This window comes from Rhineura floridana, chromosome 17 (genome assembly GCF_030035675.1).
Source record: "Rhineura floridana isolate rRhiFlo1 chromosome 17, rRhiFlo1.hap2, whole genome shotgun sequence".
Classification (NCBI taxonomy): domain Eukaryota; kingdom Metazoa; phylum Chordata; class Lepidosauria; order Squamata; family Rhineuridae; genus Rhineura; species Rhineura floridana.
Window position 1 is genome coordinate 10,374,361 of NC_084496.1, and position 17,345 is coordinate 10,391,705.

At 39.8% G+C, this 17,345-nt stretch overlaps 1 protein-coding gene across 17 annotated transcripts in view; it reads left to right on the top strand.

The window, feature by feature from the left end:
- Positions 1–17,345, top strand: part of MRTFB (myocardin related transcription factor B) — a 146,898-nt gene that overhangs the window by 19,913 nt on the left and 109,640 nt on the right. For 8 of the 17 annotated variants that reach the window (XM_061599907.1, XM_061599906.1, XM_061599915.1 and 5 more), the window contains one exon: positions 12,713–12,879. The exons of 1 other annotated variant lie outside the window; for it this stretch is intronic. In XM_061599907.1, the coding sequence (XP_061455891.1) occupies positions 12,726–12,879 (154 nt within the window). In that variant the 5' untranslated portion in view covers positions 12,713–12,725. Of the gene's footprint in view, positions 1–7,278; positions 7,418–12,712; positions 12,880–17,345 lie in introns of all 17 variants that reach the window. 8 more of the 17 variants (XM_061599901.1, XM_061599908.1, XM_061599910.1 and 5 more) reach the window with 2 other exon arrangements.

A 17,345-nucleotide genomic window follows, 5' to 3' on the forward strand; every position in this document is an offset into this window, starting at 1 on the left:
CGGCCGCATTTGGAATACTGTGTACAGTTCTGGTCGCCTCATCTCAAAAAGGATATTATAGAGTTGGAAAAGGTTCAGAAGAGGGCAACCAGAATGATCAAGGGGATGGAGCGACTCCCTTACGAGGGAAGGTTGCAGCATTTGGGGCTTTTTAGTTTAGAGAAAAGGCGGGTCAGAGGAGACCTGATAGAAGTGTATAAAATTATGCATGGCATTGAGAAAGTGGATAGAGAAAAGTTCTTCTCCCTCTCTCATAATACTAGAACTCGTGGACATTCAAAGAAGCTGAATGTTGGAAGATTCAGGACAGACAAAAGGAAGTACTTCTTTACTCAGCGCATAGTTAAACTATGGAATTTGCTCCCACAAGATGCAGTAATGGCCACCAGCTTGGATGGCTTTAAAAGAAGATTAGACAAATTCATGGAGGACAGGGCTATCAATGGCTACTAGCCATGATGGCTGTGCTCTGCCACCCTAGTCAGAGGCAGCATGCTTCTGAAAACCAGTTGCCGGAAGCCTCAGGAGGGGAGAGTGTTCTTGCACTCGGGTCCTACTTGCGGGCTTCCCCCAGGCACCTGGTTGGCCACTGTGAGAACAGGATGCTGGACTAGATGGGCCACTGGCCTGATCCAGCAGGCTCTTCTTATGTTCTTATGTTCTTAATCCTAGATGTGTGTCTCTAGGCTGAAATTTCTTACTGGTGAGGGGAGAGGCACTCTCCACTTTAACAGAGGCTTTGTTATTATTAGACATGTTTCAGACCTGAGCTCTGGCATTAAAAAAATGGGTTCTGGAATTGGAGTCCTGTCCTGTCCCATGTGTCAGAGGACGGCAATGGTAAACCACCTCTGAATACTGCTTACCATGAAAACCCTATTCATAGGGTCGCCATAAGTCGAGATCGACTTGAAGACAGTCCAATTCATTCAGTTCCCACATGTAGGCAAGATGCCTACAGTTTTGTGTCCTGTGCTCTGTATGTTTTGAGCTGCAGTTTCCACACCTAGCATGTGTCATGTGATGCTTCATGCTGTGATATGTCTTACAGTGCAATCCCATGAGTGTGTTTGGCTCCAATTTTAAACATACTTTCCAGGGAGTATGTCCCCTTGAGCACAGTGGAATGAATATCTGAGTAAACACGTGTAGGATTCTGTTGTTAGTCCCATAGTTACCATTTATTAACAGCCTTGCAAGGATTCTATGCAGCCAAAGTTAAAATGCAGTTGGGCAGGGGAAGCGTATTTTAACAATGACTTTATTTTAAGAGCAATGAGGTCATAAAACATGCTGTTCTCAGAGGCTTGAAATTGGTCTACATTCATGTAGGTTTTTTTGCTGGTAAGTTTGCATCTACTGTATGTAAGTTAACAGGAAAGAATAAGTCCTGTTGATCTTAGGGTGATTTATCTCTGGGTGTGGTGTAGTGGTTAAGGTGTTGGACTATGACCTGGGAGACCAGGGTTCGAATCCCCACATAGCCATGAAGCTCACTGGGTGACCTTGGGCCAGTCACTGCCTCTCAGCCTCATAAAAACCCTATTCCTGCTGAGCCTCAGATGTTGGATTCCTTGGATTCCTGCATTGAGCAGGGGGTTGGACTTGATGGCCTTATAGGCCCCTTCCAACTCTATGATTCTATGTTGATAGGACATGCAACGTGGTATCTCCCAGTGACCTAGAAGAATGGGCAGCCTGAATTGATAGGAACTAGCCCTTTTAAATATCCTTGTCCTAAGCCATTTAGAGCTTTAAAAAATAATAACTAGCACTCTAAATTGGGCCCAAGAATAGGATTGATCGTGTTATTTCCCATCTCCATAAACTGCTGTTAACATATTCATAAAATAGAACTAGAAGTTGTATAATCAGCATTCATGATATCTTTGACCTAGGCTTTTTTTTTTACTGATTTACTCCTCCCCCTTCCAATCCCCTCCTTCCCCCTTCCAATCCCCTCCTTCCCCCTCCCAATCCCCTCCTTCCCCCTCCTGCTCCCCTCTCCCTCCCTTCCTCCTTCCCTCTACTCTCCCCTCCTGCTCCCCCTCCCTCATGGTCAGTTTTACCTATCTTAGCCATGATTGCATGGGAGTAAATCCCATTGAGCTCAATAAGCATGCAAATGATCAGACCTGTCTTTCTCCTCCTTCCTGTCTCCTCTCCCTTCCTCCTCCCTCCCCTCCCCTCTTTCTTCCTCCTCCTACCTGCCCACTCCAGGCCTCCCTCCCCATGGTCAGTTTTACCAGTCCTAAGCATGATTGCAGGGGAGTCTATCCCACTGAACTCAATAAGCATGCAAATGATAAATCCCTTCTCAGCAAATTTGCACATGATCCCATTTCTTACCTCCCAGATTAAAAAGCAGAGAAATGTACTAATAGGCGGTTTAAGAATGTACCTATAGCCTACAGATATTTCTGTCAAACTTTAAAAAGCAGGGAAATTGGGCAGCTATAGCGAATGCACCACGTTACCAAATTCTTCTAAGCACATTACCAAATTCTTCCAAACTACATAGGAAGTGGATTGGACTGTGAAAGACCAACCCAAATGGTGTTTGCATTTTGACCAATATGTAGGGCAGTCCAATATCTCAGACAGGAGGTCAGGTCTCCTGATCCCCGGGGCATTCACTATAGCTGCCCAAATTCCCTGCTTTTTAAAGTTTGACTATAGGTATGTTCTTAAACCACAAAGTTTTTTGCCTATTAGTGAATATTCATCTCAAACTAGAAGACTGAAGAATGCATCGGAGCTAGCATGAAGTCAGCATGAAGTCAGCGGAATTTTTACTGCAATAGACCATTCGAGGATAATACTGTTAAAGACATGTAGATGTTTTATAGCAGCAACTGCAAGTATTGCAATAAATTCATGAAAGCTAATCCTTAGGTGTTGGATTGGTTGCAAAGTATTCTGCCCAGGGTGGGCATTGTGTGATTTAATATGTTATCAATTTCCCCCCTGTTGACCTGTTAAGAACTGATCAAGACTATTATCTGTTATCATGCATTGATTATCTGTCCTTATGTACTTTTGTTGTTGCTGCTGGAAACTGAGTTCTGTTCCAGATAAATATTTGTTTTCCAGTGTCTCTGCAAATATAAAATATACTACTGTATTAGTTTGAAGTACGTTAACTTCATTCCTTTTTTAAAATAAATTTTATTCATACAAGTCCATGTGCAAGAGAGACATTCTCGGAAACCAGCTGGAAAAGTGTTCTGTTGTACACATAGGAAACAAACTTGAATTTCCTTCCTCTGTAGTTTGATTCTAATGTTTTCCTTGCTTTGTTTGGTTCAAGGGCTTGCTGGATGTGAATAAACAAGAGTGGCACCTGCAAATTTGTCATAAATTGAGATAGATAAGCATAACAATGAAGTCATAAATAAGTTTAACTACTTATTGAAACCTCAGTAAACGTCTATCAGTCTTAAGAAAATATAGGAACATCAATAGCATAAAGGATCTGAGGCATGGGAGAAGAAATACTGCATAAGATAATATATTAATATGTTTGTGTAAGTCAGGATTTATTTTTATTGTTAATGTGAACTGACAATGTTTCTTTTTTTGTTAAATTTGCAAAATAAAACATTCATAAAAAAATTAAAACTGGGTTCAGGTCAATGAAGAGTTTACTTATTTAAATAAATCTCTTTGGATAGGCCACATTAATCACCTTGTGGCCCACTCTGTTGACAAAGCAAGGCACCAGCTCCACTCTTGCATCCCTCTCTAGTAGTCCAATTAGGATATAATGGCAAACCATTTTGTAATAGCTGACTTTGTAACTAACCATGGCTTGATGTACTGCACTGTCCCATATTTGAGTGAAACAAGAAATGGCTGTTTGTTACAAACCACAAGCAAGCTTCAAATTGTGTGCAAAGGAGGAAGGAGCATTCAAGTCTGATTTTCATTATTGCTTGTACACAAACAACAAAGTAGGAGTTGTCATTATGTCTGCACGTTGGTGTCTATTTTTTATACAGCTTGGGGAAAATCCTGTTGCTGTAGCTTTTTCTGGGGTTTTGCAGAGGTCCTTGAGAAGTACAGAATGCTATGCTTATTCTGCAACCCCTCTCCACCCTGGTACCCTTCAGATAATTTGGACCACAACCCCCATCCTCCCTGACCATTGGCCATGCTGGCTGGGTCTGATGGAAGTTGTAATCCAAAACATCTGGAGGGTCCCAAGCTTAGGAAGGCTGCTCTAAATGTACTAATATGTCTTAAACCCTCACCTTTTGATTTTATGATTATGTATTTATCCAGTTGTGTACTTTTTAATGGTTGGGTGACCGCAATAAAATGTTGTCAGGTATGCTTTAAGCTGGATTTCTGCATTGAGCAGGGTGTTGAACTTGATGGTCTTATAGGCCCTTCCAACTCTACTATTCTATGATTCTATGAAAGGGATACACTACTTAGAATAAAACTGCCTGGCAATGTTTTCTATGTGCTTTTTTCCTAAGCAGATGTTTATTATGCACACACAATCTATTTAACTGTGCACTGTGCACAGGCATTTTTGAGAGCATCTGTTAAACTAGCTTTGTTCAGGTTGCAGTACTGGAATTTGATAAATGGGAATTTACTGTATCCTTTTGGCAGATGTTTGGGCATCAAGTGTCATGGAACATTGGTGGCTAATAGTGTGTAGATTTGGAGTGTCAAGTAATGGGTGAAAGAACAAATTGTGCTTATTAAAAATGATAAGCCCTGCAACAAATGTTCTCTGGTTTTTCACCTTTTGCACTATATTTCATATATATTATCAGACTTTTCTTCAGTCTGTTTTGGTGTCTAGGAATTTAAAATATTAATTCAGCTTTGCACAGGTTTGGCACCTTTAAAACTTTGGTGGTGCTGGCTTCTAAAAAAAGTGAACCTGGTATCTAAAAATGTTTACTAGCTCTAACTATGAGGATTTAAAGCTTGTTGTGTATATGGTTATTGAATGCTTAGTTTGTTTGGAATACGCACAAGGTGCTAATCCTGTGTTGGAGGCCATGTTTTGGAATTTATGTTATGGTCATCGATCCCTTCCTTGATCATCTCATTGTTCACATCCCCTTAGTAACTGTTGTCATGTTCTGATTGCTGCTATTTGAAAGTCAATTTTTAAAGAGAGCAGTAGTTGTTTTGCCTAATTTTGCCTGTGTTCATAACATTTGCTTTCCTCCAATCATGGTCATTCTTTTTATATTACATGTAACCATAGCAATAAAAATTGGGAGCAACTGTTGCTAGGTACCATGCCTCTATTCCTTGCCTTATATGAGCTTTCAATAAGTAAGCCTTTTTCAATAAAGTAGCAAATATAATAGAAAAAGCAAATAAAACCTAACCATTTATATGCATATAATTTGACATTTCAGTTGCAAGACATTTGGATTTCCAAGGGACATCTTAGGAAATGATTGATTTTTGCCTTTTTTAACCTTTCTAATTTAATTTTTTCTCTGCAGTTTAATTTCACATGGAGGCAAACTAACAACAAAGCTGTTGGTACACTCTTGATTTCATTTACATTTATTTGCAAGTCTTATTGATTTTAGTGGAATTTAATTCCATATGAGTGTATGCAATCAAAAGGAATTTTGTCTTATTGATAGAAATGGTGTGAAGCTGCTAAGCAATTTGCATTTGTGTAAGTTTTTTTTAATAGGAATTCTGCTTTGAAAAGATTCTCCTAATGATGTATCTATTTCAATGAGCATGTGGGAGTTTGGAGGAATGTATAATGTCATAAAATGGGAGTAGGGGTATGACAAGTTATGCTTTCTAAAAGCTAGTTATTAAGCAGTTAGCAACTACATATAATTATAAATTTGATTAAAGCCCAAAGCCACTTCTCAAGTAAGTTCCTTTTCTTGACACGTAAATCTAGTTAGACAGACCTGTGTCTTAAGAGATGGATTTCACTATTCATGATGTACAAATCAATACATTTTCTTGAAGACAGGACTGGAAGTCACTAAAATCTGCTTTCCTCTCCCCCTGGCAACAAAGTGGCATCTAAATTAAGGAAATGTGAATGTATTCTAGGGTCTCACCCTCCCTCCCCGCAGCAGAGTTCTTTAAAATCATATTCTAGGTTCCCTGTGAATTTTCTTTATTTGAAATAGTATGTTACAGAATTAGGTTTCCTTTATGCACTTTTACCTTCCAGAGGTTCTGAACTTCAAATCCCATCAGCCCCACACAGCACTGCCAGCAGTCCGGGTTGATGGGAATTATAGTCCAAAACATCTAGAGGGCAGCAGGTTGGAAAAGACTGCTCTACATTATTAATCTACACCCATCCAGCAAAAGTAGTGGCTGGAATCCAAAAAATGTGGTTGGTCCTAGAGGGTTTGACCATCAGGAATTTAATCTTTACCGTCAGAGCCTAATCTCTTTTACAGCTGCTCTTGGAATCATCATGTGTGCGGTTTTGGTTGGCTGAATTAGTAGGAGTTTTTTTACAATGGAATCAGTAAAATAGGGTACAACCCAGCCAGTGCTAAGCACCATTAATTTTGATGGAATAGTTGAACAGGTGCTTAAGCAGAGGAGAGCATTAAGCATGGATAGCAGTGAAGAAAATATGTGCTTCCTTCTAAAAATCATTAACTGGAATGGCATCTGATCCCCTGGAAAGTGGCCCCTGTGCCACTTTGGTAACCTGTGAACAAAGTTTCAAATGTTAATTGTGAAAAATTGTGTAGCCAAGACTATCACTTCACGGGTGGGCAGATGGTTGAAAGCGCCCCTCACGTGTTCTTAAGAAATTTTTCTTTCAGTCTTGTGATCAGGAGAAAGTGCTTACTTCAGTCATACGACTCTTCTCCAAATGAGCAGGATGGATTTGGAGACACTTTTAAGCTGTCACTCTCCAGCTGTTAATCCATGCCCATATGCCCACCTTGTTTTTCATGTGCCCTAACTAACTTTTTGGTGGGGTGCATAATTTGCTAGTGCTTAGTTTTATGTGCCAATAAATCAATGCATAGATTATCAGATCTGATGCTGCAACTGAAAGAATTGCATTAAAACATGGGTAATGAATCAAGGATCTCAGCAATTACTAAATCTGAGTTTAAAGGCCTATATTCCAGTCTGAAATAGCCTGCTATTGCCCAGGGCATCTGGAGATAAAAGTGAATAGAAATGGTTAAGAGCTTCCTGAATCTGTGAAAAAGTACCAAAATTGCAGGAGAATGGAGAATCTGCAGCACAGATTATAAAGTAAGAGAAGAGTCCAAGGGTGGATTACCCAAATAGTTCTTTCAACCCTGCAGGGAGTAGTGGTCAGCAACAGCCCATCCAGATCAGTGGCAAACAGTGTTACCACATCCAAAAGAGTCTAAGTCAAAGAATGGCCACTACAGGAGTTTTATCCTGCTTGACTGCAGAATGAAAGGTAAGCAAGACTGGATAACGGGGGGGGGGGGCTTCAGAAGGAGATATGAGTCATAGACATACAAAGAGAAAAGCATAGCAAATGATACACCCACATAATCTATCATGAGCAACATATGCCTTTATCTCCTGCTAATGTGAGTTTTGAGACATTATGTAAGAATTTGAAAGGGCTCACTCTTGATTTGATGGGAGGTTATGAAAGAGAATGTATAGCCCAAACATTCCACTGTGGGCATCGAAAAGGTGGTCGTTATAATGACCATGCTGGTAATATGAGTAGCTGCTTATTTTTGATAGCTGGGCAGCTGTTGTGGCACAAAGATCAAGAATTAGATGGAAATAGCTTGTGAAAAATACTATGTTTGGTTATTTTTTGCCTTTGTATCTGTCATTAAAAAGAAAAGAAAGGTATATTGATGCTCTTGTTTAATAACCAAAAATTTATATAATAGCATTATAGTATTGGAGGATTCATTTTCAATCCCTTTCCTGTTGATCCCCAGTATGGAGTTCACTTTTTCACAGCAGCAGCAATTTGAATTGACATTTTCCTAGTCCCTTTCCTTGTCAGTCACTTGTAGCAATCTTTATACCTGTCAACATTAGTTCTTATGTGGTCCCCATGGAGAAAGGCATTTAAACTGACCCAGATTCACCTGGGCTTATTTTGATAAGATGTTATTTGTGATCAATGGGACTCTGTTGGGATGTCTTTAACTTGCTTCCCAAAGAGCCAGATTGTGAACGGGCAAGCAATCCAACTCATGGGAAGCCAGCGGAAGGGATGCTGGTGGAGGAGGAGCCGGCGGGAAGCTCTGTAGCATGCATTTGCCATTCGGGAGCTGTGTGCAGGAATGGAAAAGAAAAAATACCCCTATCGGAGAGTAAGCGCTTCCTATTGACTTCCAGTAGAATTATTTTCTTAGATTGACTTTTTTCTCAATGTAACTTTGGTCCAGATCGGGACCTGCAGGAGCGCTCCGAACAGGAGTTGGATGTTGCATAAGTCCCCCCCTTTGCCTCTCTATTGACATGCCCCAGGAATGCCCCTTTTTCGGGCCTTACACTGGCTTCCACTGGCACCCCTTCTGCTGGGCTGGGCTTCCCTGGTGGACCCCCAGCTGCGCTAACAGGGTCCCGGGTCTGCTGCGGCTGAGCAGGGGTGAGGGGCTTCTGCCGGCGGAGCCAGGACCCTGCTAGCTCAGCTGCGAGTCCGCCATATCCAACTCCCCTCAGCCCAGCGTAAGTACGTTGGATTGCACCCTACAACTTTGTTTTCTTAAGAGCCAAATTCCACATGCAAACTCATTTAACTGAACCTCATGGTCTTTTTTAGATTGAAGGTGGAGAAATTGTGAGGGATGAGAAGGGAGGAACTGAGTATTTTCCCTGCCTGCCATTTCCCTGCATCCTCCCTGTGGGGATAAATACCCATTGGAAAAGCTGCTTGGAGTGATCTGGAGTGGGAAAACAGCACATAAAAGTGTTAAGCATCTTCTTTCTTTGCTTTCAGTCACTCCCTTTCAGTGTGGCTACTCAAAGTTAAAAATGGACCACCATCGCATGTGTTTCTGTGTAGTGTTATTTTTAAATTTTAATTTTTAAATTGCTTTTTAAAAATGTGTTTTTAAATTTGTATATTTGTTTTTAATGTTTTTAATTGTTGTAAACCTCCCAGAGAGCTTTGGCTATGGGGCAGTATACAAATGAAGTAAATAAATAAACAAACAAAATAATGTGTCTTGTTTCTGAATCTGTGTCTGCCTGGTTTTATGTCTGAAATAATTAAAGCTGTTAATGGATTTATAGTCTATGGTGGAATTATACTTTGTTCTACATAACACCTAAATTAGGGCTGTGCTTAATCTAGTTTGTTTTATTTCTAAAAGTTTAAATACAGGGGCTTAGCCAAAAAGGGTGTGGTGGTTTTCACTGAAGCTTCAGCAGGCCCTAAAAGAGTTTTTTGTTTGTTTTGTTTTGAGGGGAACTACAAAAGAGCATGTAAGTGATTGTGAATTGCACAGGGATGGCCCTCACTTAGAATAGGAGTTGGAGGAAGGAATGCATACTAAAACAATGGGGCCAGAACTCATTTTGTTCCCATTCCTCTGCAGCAGTGAAACTGCTGCCATGCAATAAATCAGGGAATGTTGGCCTACTTGCCTAAGTAATGGGAATGAGTGTGCCACACAACACTGATTCACGCTGAAGGCAATGAGATTGGTTTGTTACATCTCAGTGACATTGCTGCATATAATTGGTTATGTGGTGTCATGTCATCGTGCTTGTTATTTGTTCCCTGATTGGCTGGGATCACAGAGCAAAAAAATAGTAATGATATTGAAGCTGAAGCAGCAAATCAGGGCTGCAAACAGGTGTGAAAAACGTGAATTGTCATGAAGGTAGGCTTTTGGGAGGGAAAGGCACATTCAGTACATCCCTTCCGATCATGTTTTGTCTCATTCTTGCTTTTGTTAAGTATTAGGAGGTTCTGTATTAGCAAGATTAAGAACACAATCTCCTCAGAGTCTTTTAATTTGGGCTGAAACTATTGTGAATCAATATTTAAAGTGTGACTGATGAATCTGAAAATGCCCCAGTGTTAAGACATGGGTGATGGTGGTGCTGACTTTGTTAGCCCCAAATTAGATTTGTTTCTGATTGTTCCTTGATTATGTGTCAGGGTGATGGCAGCAACAAAATTAGCAAGTGTGTTCTATTTCAGGTTCCCTCAGACAATGCCTGCATGAAGAGTATTGATATCTGATGCAGGTCTGGTTCTGATGATCTATGCAATCAGCTATGAAAACAATAAAAACTGAGCACATCCAATTTTCTGGGAATGAATTGGGTGGAAAGAAAAATGTGTCCCTCACTTTCACTTCAGAAATAGATACTCTTAAACTTAGATATACTGAAAGATCATCTCTTTGTTTGCAAATACTCCCTCCTTGCCAATAGTAGCCCATGTTTTTGTATTTAGTGAGGTTATACTTTTAATTCTATTGTTTCCTTTTAGTTTTGAGTCATTTTCATTATGTGTCGTCCCCTTTCATTGCATCTGGTTACTACAGCAAAATATTTTGTGACTAGATAGTGGTGTATACCTGAAATGAATTATTAGGCAAATCAGCTGTAGCTGATGTATTGGGGAATCAAGACTTTGTGTAATTGCAAGTACAGACATATTTGGGGATTTCCTGTTAAGACAGTACTCTCACATGATCAAAGCTGTATGTGATTCCCTTACCACCACTTGAAGGAAAAGCGGTTAGCATGACATACATGTGAACCACCAGTTTTTTTCTTTCTCTCATTCCTCTTTCACATATTTAATTCTTCATGGCAGAGACCAGGATTCATATCTCAATAAAATAGCCTTTTTTGCTAATTTGCTTCATTTCAACAGATTGCTAGCCTCAACCTTCCACAATGTATGTTTGTATCTTGTTGACCATTAAATTCCTAATATGAAATTGAACGGTATGTGAATGTAGTTACAAATACAAGGCTTGCATATGCAAATCTTTCACACTGCATTCATATGAAGCAACCTCTACCTCTTAAGTGCCCAGTCCATTGTTGCTAGTACTGCCATCCCCTCCCCCCCAAATCACTAATGCTGATTGGGATCCATGTTCAACCTTAACTTATAATCACATGGAAGGTTGATTGTGAACACAACCTTGGATAAAAGATTTTAAGAAGTAACTAAATATTCACCAAGTGGTAGGAGGTTTGTGGCCATAGTTGTATGTATAGAGCTTCATTGTAGTCTTATCAGTTCAGATAATAATACAGGTGAGTGCATGTAGATGACCACATGCACATTTTGTTAATAGTCCTTTACAGTTTCCACGGATGGCTATTTTATAAACATGGACGTAGTGTTGGGGAAATAAACTGCTCCTTTCATAGCAGAGATGGGCAGCCTGTGGGCCACTTACAGTCCTCAGACCTTTCTGTGCCTTCCTTCTACCCTCCAGCTTTATCAGGAGAGACAGGCAGATGCAGATGCAAGCTCTCAGGCCCAGCTGTGGAGCACAATGGCTAGAGTGGCACAGTTTCCTTTGGAAAGGTGCTGCATTCTGTGGTTGAGTGCCCAAGTTCATGTGTGCAGCTGCCTGCCTGCCTCTCTCTCTCTCTCTCTCTCTCTCTCTCTCTCTCTCTCTGTTTAGGATTGGTATTGGCCAAAGGCACCTCACAAAGTGGTGAGTCCTTGGCAGAGGGAAAGCCTGAAACAGATTATAATTTACCCCTTTATTAGTTTTACCTCTTTATTCCCCTTTTAATACCACTCCCCTTGAATTGTTAACTGTATTTTATGTATTTTTGTCTCTTTTAATGTTTTTGAGTTTTTGTTCACTGTGTATAATGGCATTGTGAGCTGCTCTGAGTGCCCTGTTGCAGAGTAGAAAGGCAGGATAGAAATATTTTAAATAAAAATAAATAAATAAATAAAGCCAAAAGTGGGGAAGCTGAGAGAGAAGGGCGAGGAAGAGAGACAAGTAGAATGGAGTGTGTATGTGAGAGTGTGTGAATAGGAGAACAGGGCTGATGCTTGTAAAAGAAATGAGAGAGAGAATGTTGGGTTGTGATGATCACCACAAAGCACTGTTTCTCTTTTGAGATTCTTAAGCGAAAGAATAGGAAGGCTCTGGGCCCCATCCATGTGGCTGTTGAGATACTTCCTTTCAGAGAATGCAGCGCTCAACAGATAATGTTATAGCTTGCATTATGTTAATTAGGAATTGTTTCTTATTTCTATAATGCCACCAAGGTACAGGTCCCTGCCCCAAGGACCTTACATCAAATACTAAATTATACTGAAAATAAAGGAAAGGGAGGCAGTGGTAAATGGGAAGAATTATGCATTTATTTCCTTTACCTTACTTAAGCTTAATTACAATAGGGTATGGGAACTGGGAGACTGGTCCAAAAGCTTCCTGATGAAGTTGGGCTTTGCAGAGAGATTTGAAGGAGAGGTTGGTGTCATGCAGGTGTGCTGGCATAAAGTTTTGGACATCAGTGGCATCAAAGGAAAAAAGAGCACAGTTATTTGAGGGAGCAAGAGATCTTTTGATGATTGAGTCTGGTAGTGGAGTGAGTGGTTAGGGATGTATCTATAAGACCAGAGAGATAAACAGGCTGACATCATAGAAGGCTTTGAAGGTAGGGAAGAATAGCTTGTGCTGGATCTGGGTGCAGTTGTTGAATATTTGCATGTGATGACTTTTGAGCCGTTTTGTCAACTTGCTATCACTAAACCATCCTCTGTTGTCAATATCTCTAGCTTTTTGAACACAATGGAACACTTGGGGACGGTAGATACAGAAGATGAATCAGGATCATTACCACGCCTTGCACCTAGTCCTCATAGTGAGGCAGTTGCTCATGAATTTCAGGAACTCTCCTTGCAACCCAGCCAGTATTTACCTCCCCTCAATGAAAGAAAGAACGGTGAGTACAAAACATGACAGACATTTGGTGTGGCTTTTTTAATCTAAACTGGATTGTTACTTTTTATTTAGTACTTGATTTAACTGCTCTGTGGTTTTATGTCCAATGAAAAGATGAATAGCTGAGTGTTGTTTAGTAATGTGTCAAAATTTGCTGTATGCCCTGTTATAAAAATTTATACATATTTGCCTACTTGAAATACCAGGTGTCCCTCCAGTGCTAGGATAATATGATTGCTTCATCTGATGAATGCTGACTGAGTTGCTCCAAAAATACTAATATCTAGTTTTGGAATGGTCAGTTCTACATTTATTTTCTTGGGCATTTATGGAACTTATTGGATGTTAGTTTCGTCTCTTCCTTTTCTGTTGGCTAAGAGACAGGAGATCCTAATCAGGGCATGTCTGGTCTAAAACCCAAACATATTTCCATTTGGTGTGGTCTTCATTCTTTGCATTTGTTTGGCAAAACTCACGTTTTGCATGTGGTCATCTGTTGCTGCTCTTACTGTACCCATGTAGAATTGTTTCCTGTGTACTTTCAGCTGTGTTCTTGGTCATTTGGATTTACCATAAGAGATACCTTGCTATGACATCTGATTTCTAGAATGAGAATTGTGTGCTCCTAATAGTAGACAATCTTGCTTTTTTTCTAATTTTCATTATATCTTAACATGGAGGCAATTGAGGAAAAAATTTGCCTAGGATTAGAAATGATCAAGGCAAAAACAAATCTCACCTCCTGACGCAGAGGTAGTGCACAAGAATGACAGCACATTTGTCAGTGGCATTGGATCCATGCTGTCATGACATCCAGATTACTGCAATTCATTTTATGTGGGTCTTCCTCTAAAGCCTAGTCAGAAATGCCTGTTGCTTAAAAATACAACTGCTTGATTATTGACTGGAACTGATTAGTCACATCTGACTAGTGTTGAAACAACCTCACAGACTTCTGTTTAGTTTAAAGTGCTGCTTTCTACCTTTAACATTTAACACTATATACATTTTGGGACCCAAGTTTTTAATGTAAAGCAAACTATCACATAAACCTGCTCCTTTAGAAAGATTGGGTTGTATCCAAAGAGACCTCTCCCCAATCTGCTCTATATAGTTCCCCCCCCCAGCTCTCTGAAGCAAATTTTGTGGGTGTGTGGGAGAATGCAGGGGAGAGAGAGGAGGGGGAAGTTCCATCACGCAAGTGGAAGTGTGTTGTGTGCAAGCATAACAGCAGCATTGGATACAACCCATAGATGCCAAAGGCCCTCTTCCAGTTGCTCCTCCTGTCAGAAGTAAGGTGAGTGGCAACTAGGGGACTGTTCTTCCCCCCCATCTCCAGAATGTCCTCCCCAGGCGTGTTCTCCTGAAGAATCTTATGAGGGTTCTGTCAGCAGGTTAAGACTATTTTTTTTAATTGCCTGGGCTTTTCAATGCCTTTAATGATTAATCTTATTGATGATGATGTTTTTTAATTTTAAAATGCAAACTTAAGCTTACTCATGACATTTAAGTGCTGTTTTACCACTGATCAGTGCTTTTGTTATTATAATTTTTAGATTATTTTAAAAGTTTTTGGTTCAGTTAAGTTTTATAACATAAGAAACAAATATTTTTATCAATTGCTTTGACAAGTTACATCTTTTTGCAGAGGTGTAAACAGAAAAATGAAGAAAAGCTAGTCCTCTTTAATCCAGCAGTTTTTCTCCATCATATCACACTATGCTGCAGCTGTACCAATTTTATGAGAAATGTGCTTTATTTCATCAGAAAATTTTAGTTTTCCTCAGAGCACACCCAATGAAATTAATGCACTAAGTTAGTCATGTCCAATAATTTCTACTCTGAGGAAGACTAATATTGGATCCTACTCATAGTATTTGAATACATGCATAGAATTTCAAGCATTGTGAAGAAGAGCGTTGTATGGCAGTAGAATTATTTCATTTGAAGGTATCTGCTCCAGTCCAGAGAAGGAGATTAGATCATGGGAGCAAATAAAAATACACATACCACTGAAAGTAATGTAGTCCAGGTAGGTGACATCTGTATTTCTGTTTCTGGCATGGAAGTATCTCTCTGGATCAGGGCAGTTATCTTTGCTGCTGTTGTCTGTTCAAACTTGAGGCTTGCTGTGCTTGTGCGTAAATACTCAACATTGGATGGACCTGCACCTAAGAGCAGCATAATTAAGGCTGCAAGTCTTGAGAAGCTTTATTAGGAAGGAAGTCTTGCTTAATGGAGTCTGGGGCTTACTTCTGAGAAAATAAGTGTAGGATCATGCTGTACATGTAACAATTCTAATTGTCTGGCTTTGGCTCTTCAGCATAAGGAAGGTGGCACAGTAGTATTGTGCAATAGGTGCTAACAAGTTGATTCACAACTTGAAAATTGATGCTTAGATTTTATAGCATCTTATCTGCTATTTATTCTGAACAGGCTGGATTTCTTCCAGCACTCTTTTTAGCATAGAATTTGGCAGGTTTTATTGTAACTCCTTTTGCAGTCTGAAATGGTTTGTTCATCCTCTGCGTGTTGTGACTTGATTCTGCAGTTCATATTGAGAATCAACCATTTGAAAGAAAACACCTTCACAAAGTTGGTGGATGTGACTATGTACAATGCTGTATTTTGTTTGATCATATGCGGGTCAAACAGCGGTAGATTATAGTTTTTTAAAATAAAAAATAGCTTCTTTGTACATTCAATAGTCAATTCCTTTATTTTAGTTTTCCCATTTTTGTTGAGGATCTGTTCTGACAAGAATTCTCCCTGTGTCTCAACATTACTGTGGTAGCAGCTGTGACAGGAATCTCTTACTACTGTTTCACAGAAAGTGGTGGGCATTCTCACCACAATTCTGAAGCTTGACAATGTTTTTGAGCAGCAAGTTAATGGACAGTCAGCTTTGATATTAACTTCAAAGGAAGTTCTTGATGGATTGTTTTTTAGGACTGGTTCCTTAAGGACATATGAGCTTCCAGGGCACATGGAATGCTGAGGTGTCAGTTGAGGTGGGAGAAGGAAAATGGCATTTTACCAGCTTATAATTTTCCTGGATTGGGAGGTGAATGAGGAATCAGGTTTTGTGAGAGATGTGTTTTGTGGTTTTTTGTTAAAAAAAAAAAAAAAGACTTCCCCACTTTTTGTTTAGTTTTGTTCCCTTTTCTAATTAAGTTCCGTACATTTTTCAGTGGCCATGAGTACAGTCAGACAATTTTTTTCTATTGCTGTTTTAGTATTTACATCTGGAGATTAAAAATAACATTGTACATCATGTCTAATGGAGTTTGGTGGGTCATGGGTACAACAGCAAACACATATTGGGGGTTCATATTTCTGCCTATCTTGGACTTAGAGGTGGGCTGCAAGGTTGCAGGAAATGTTATGGCCTCTGAAATGTTTGTTGTACAAAGTGAGTGCACAAACCTACCGTTGGCAAGATCAGTCTTCCAAAAATGAAATGCCTCTAAACACTTCAATCAAAAAGCTTTCACTACTATTCTTGGATTTTGAATCTGAAGATCCTTTTTCCTAAGTGTAAGATTGACAATATAAAGCCAAAGATAGAGATAAGTTCTTCAAAATCCTGTAAATCTCCAGCCTTCATTTTTTAAAACAACTGTTTTTAACTTTCAAGTTTGCAAGCGAAGACACAACTTCATCCTGGCAGACTCTCTAAATGGGCAAAAAATACATGATCCTGAATGACTTTCATATGACATGATGTGCAAGCCTCTCGTAGGATTCCAAACTTTTGGCTCATTTCGTTCAATCCTTTGTCCTCCCAGTACAAGTTATTTGAACTGGTTTGGAAAGAGTTGCCCTTCGAGCTCCCTAATCCCGTTAAAATGAGATGCTACTCTATGCTTGGTTTCAGATAGAACCGGCATTCAATAAACTGGTCAGTGTGTTTCACATATATTAGCATTTGGAAAATGTAAAGGCAGGCAGCCTTTCATTGGTTTGGGGATTGTCAAGGAGTTTACTTATTTCTATAAACACATCTTCTTATTCCGTTCTTCTGTTGAAAAGGCTGCCAGAGCAACTTACATAAGATCTGTAACAAAGACAGTACCTGCCCTCAGGCTTACAGTCGAAAAGACATGACACAAAAGGCAGGGCTGCTGAGGAGAGGAGGGGGCAGGGGGGACAAAATCTCCTGGGCCCTGACCCTGAAAAAACAGGCAATACATTACAAAACGAAATTTGGTATCTCAACAAACCAGAGAGTGGCTATAATGTCTGTAGCTAAATATCAGCATATACAAGTTTTCTATAAGCACCAACATTTATTCATATGATTCAGGGATGGCAAAATACAACATATACCTTGAGATCAGAACTACTAGGCCCCAGTAGCAGCCCCAGTTCACATTTGCGTTTCCTACAGTTCTCTTAAAGAAACAGTAAACCACAATGGCAGATAAAGAGAAAGCTAAGACATGGAAGTCCTGTTATTTGGCATAT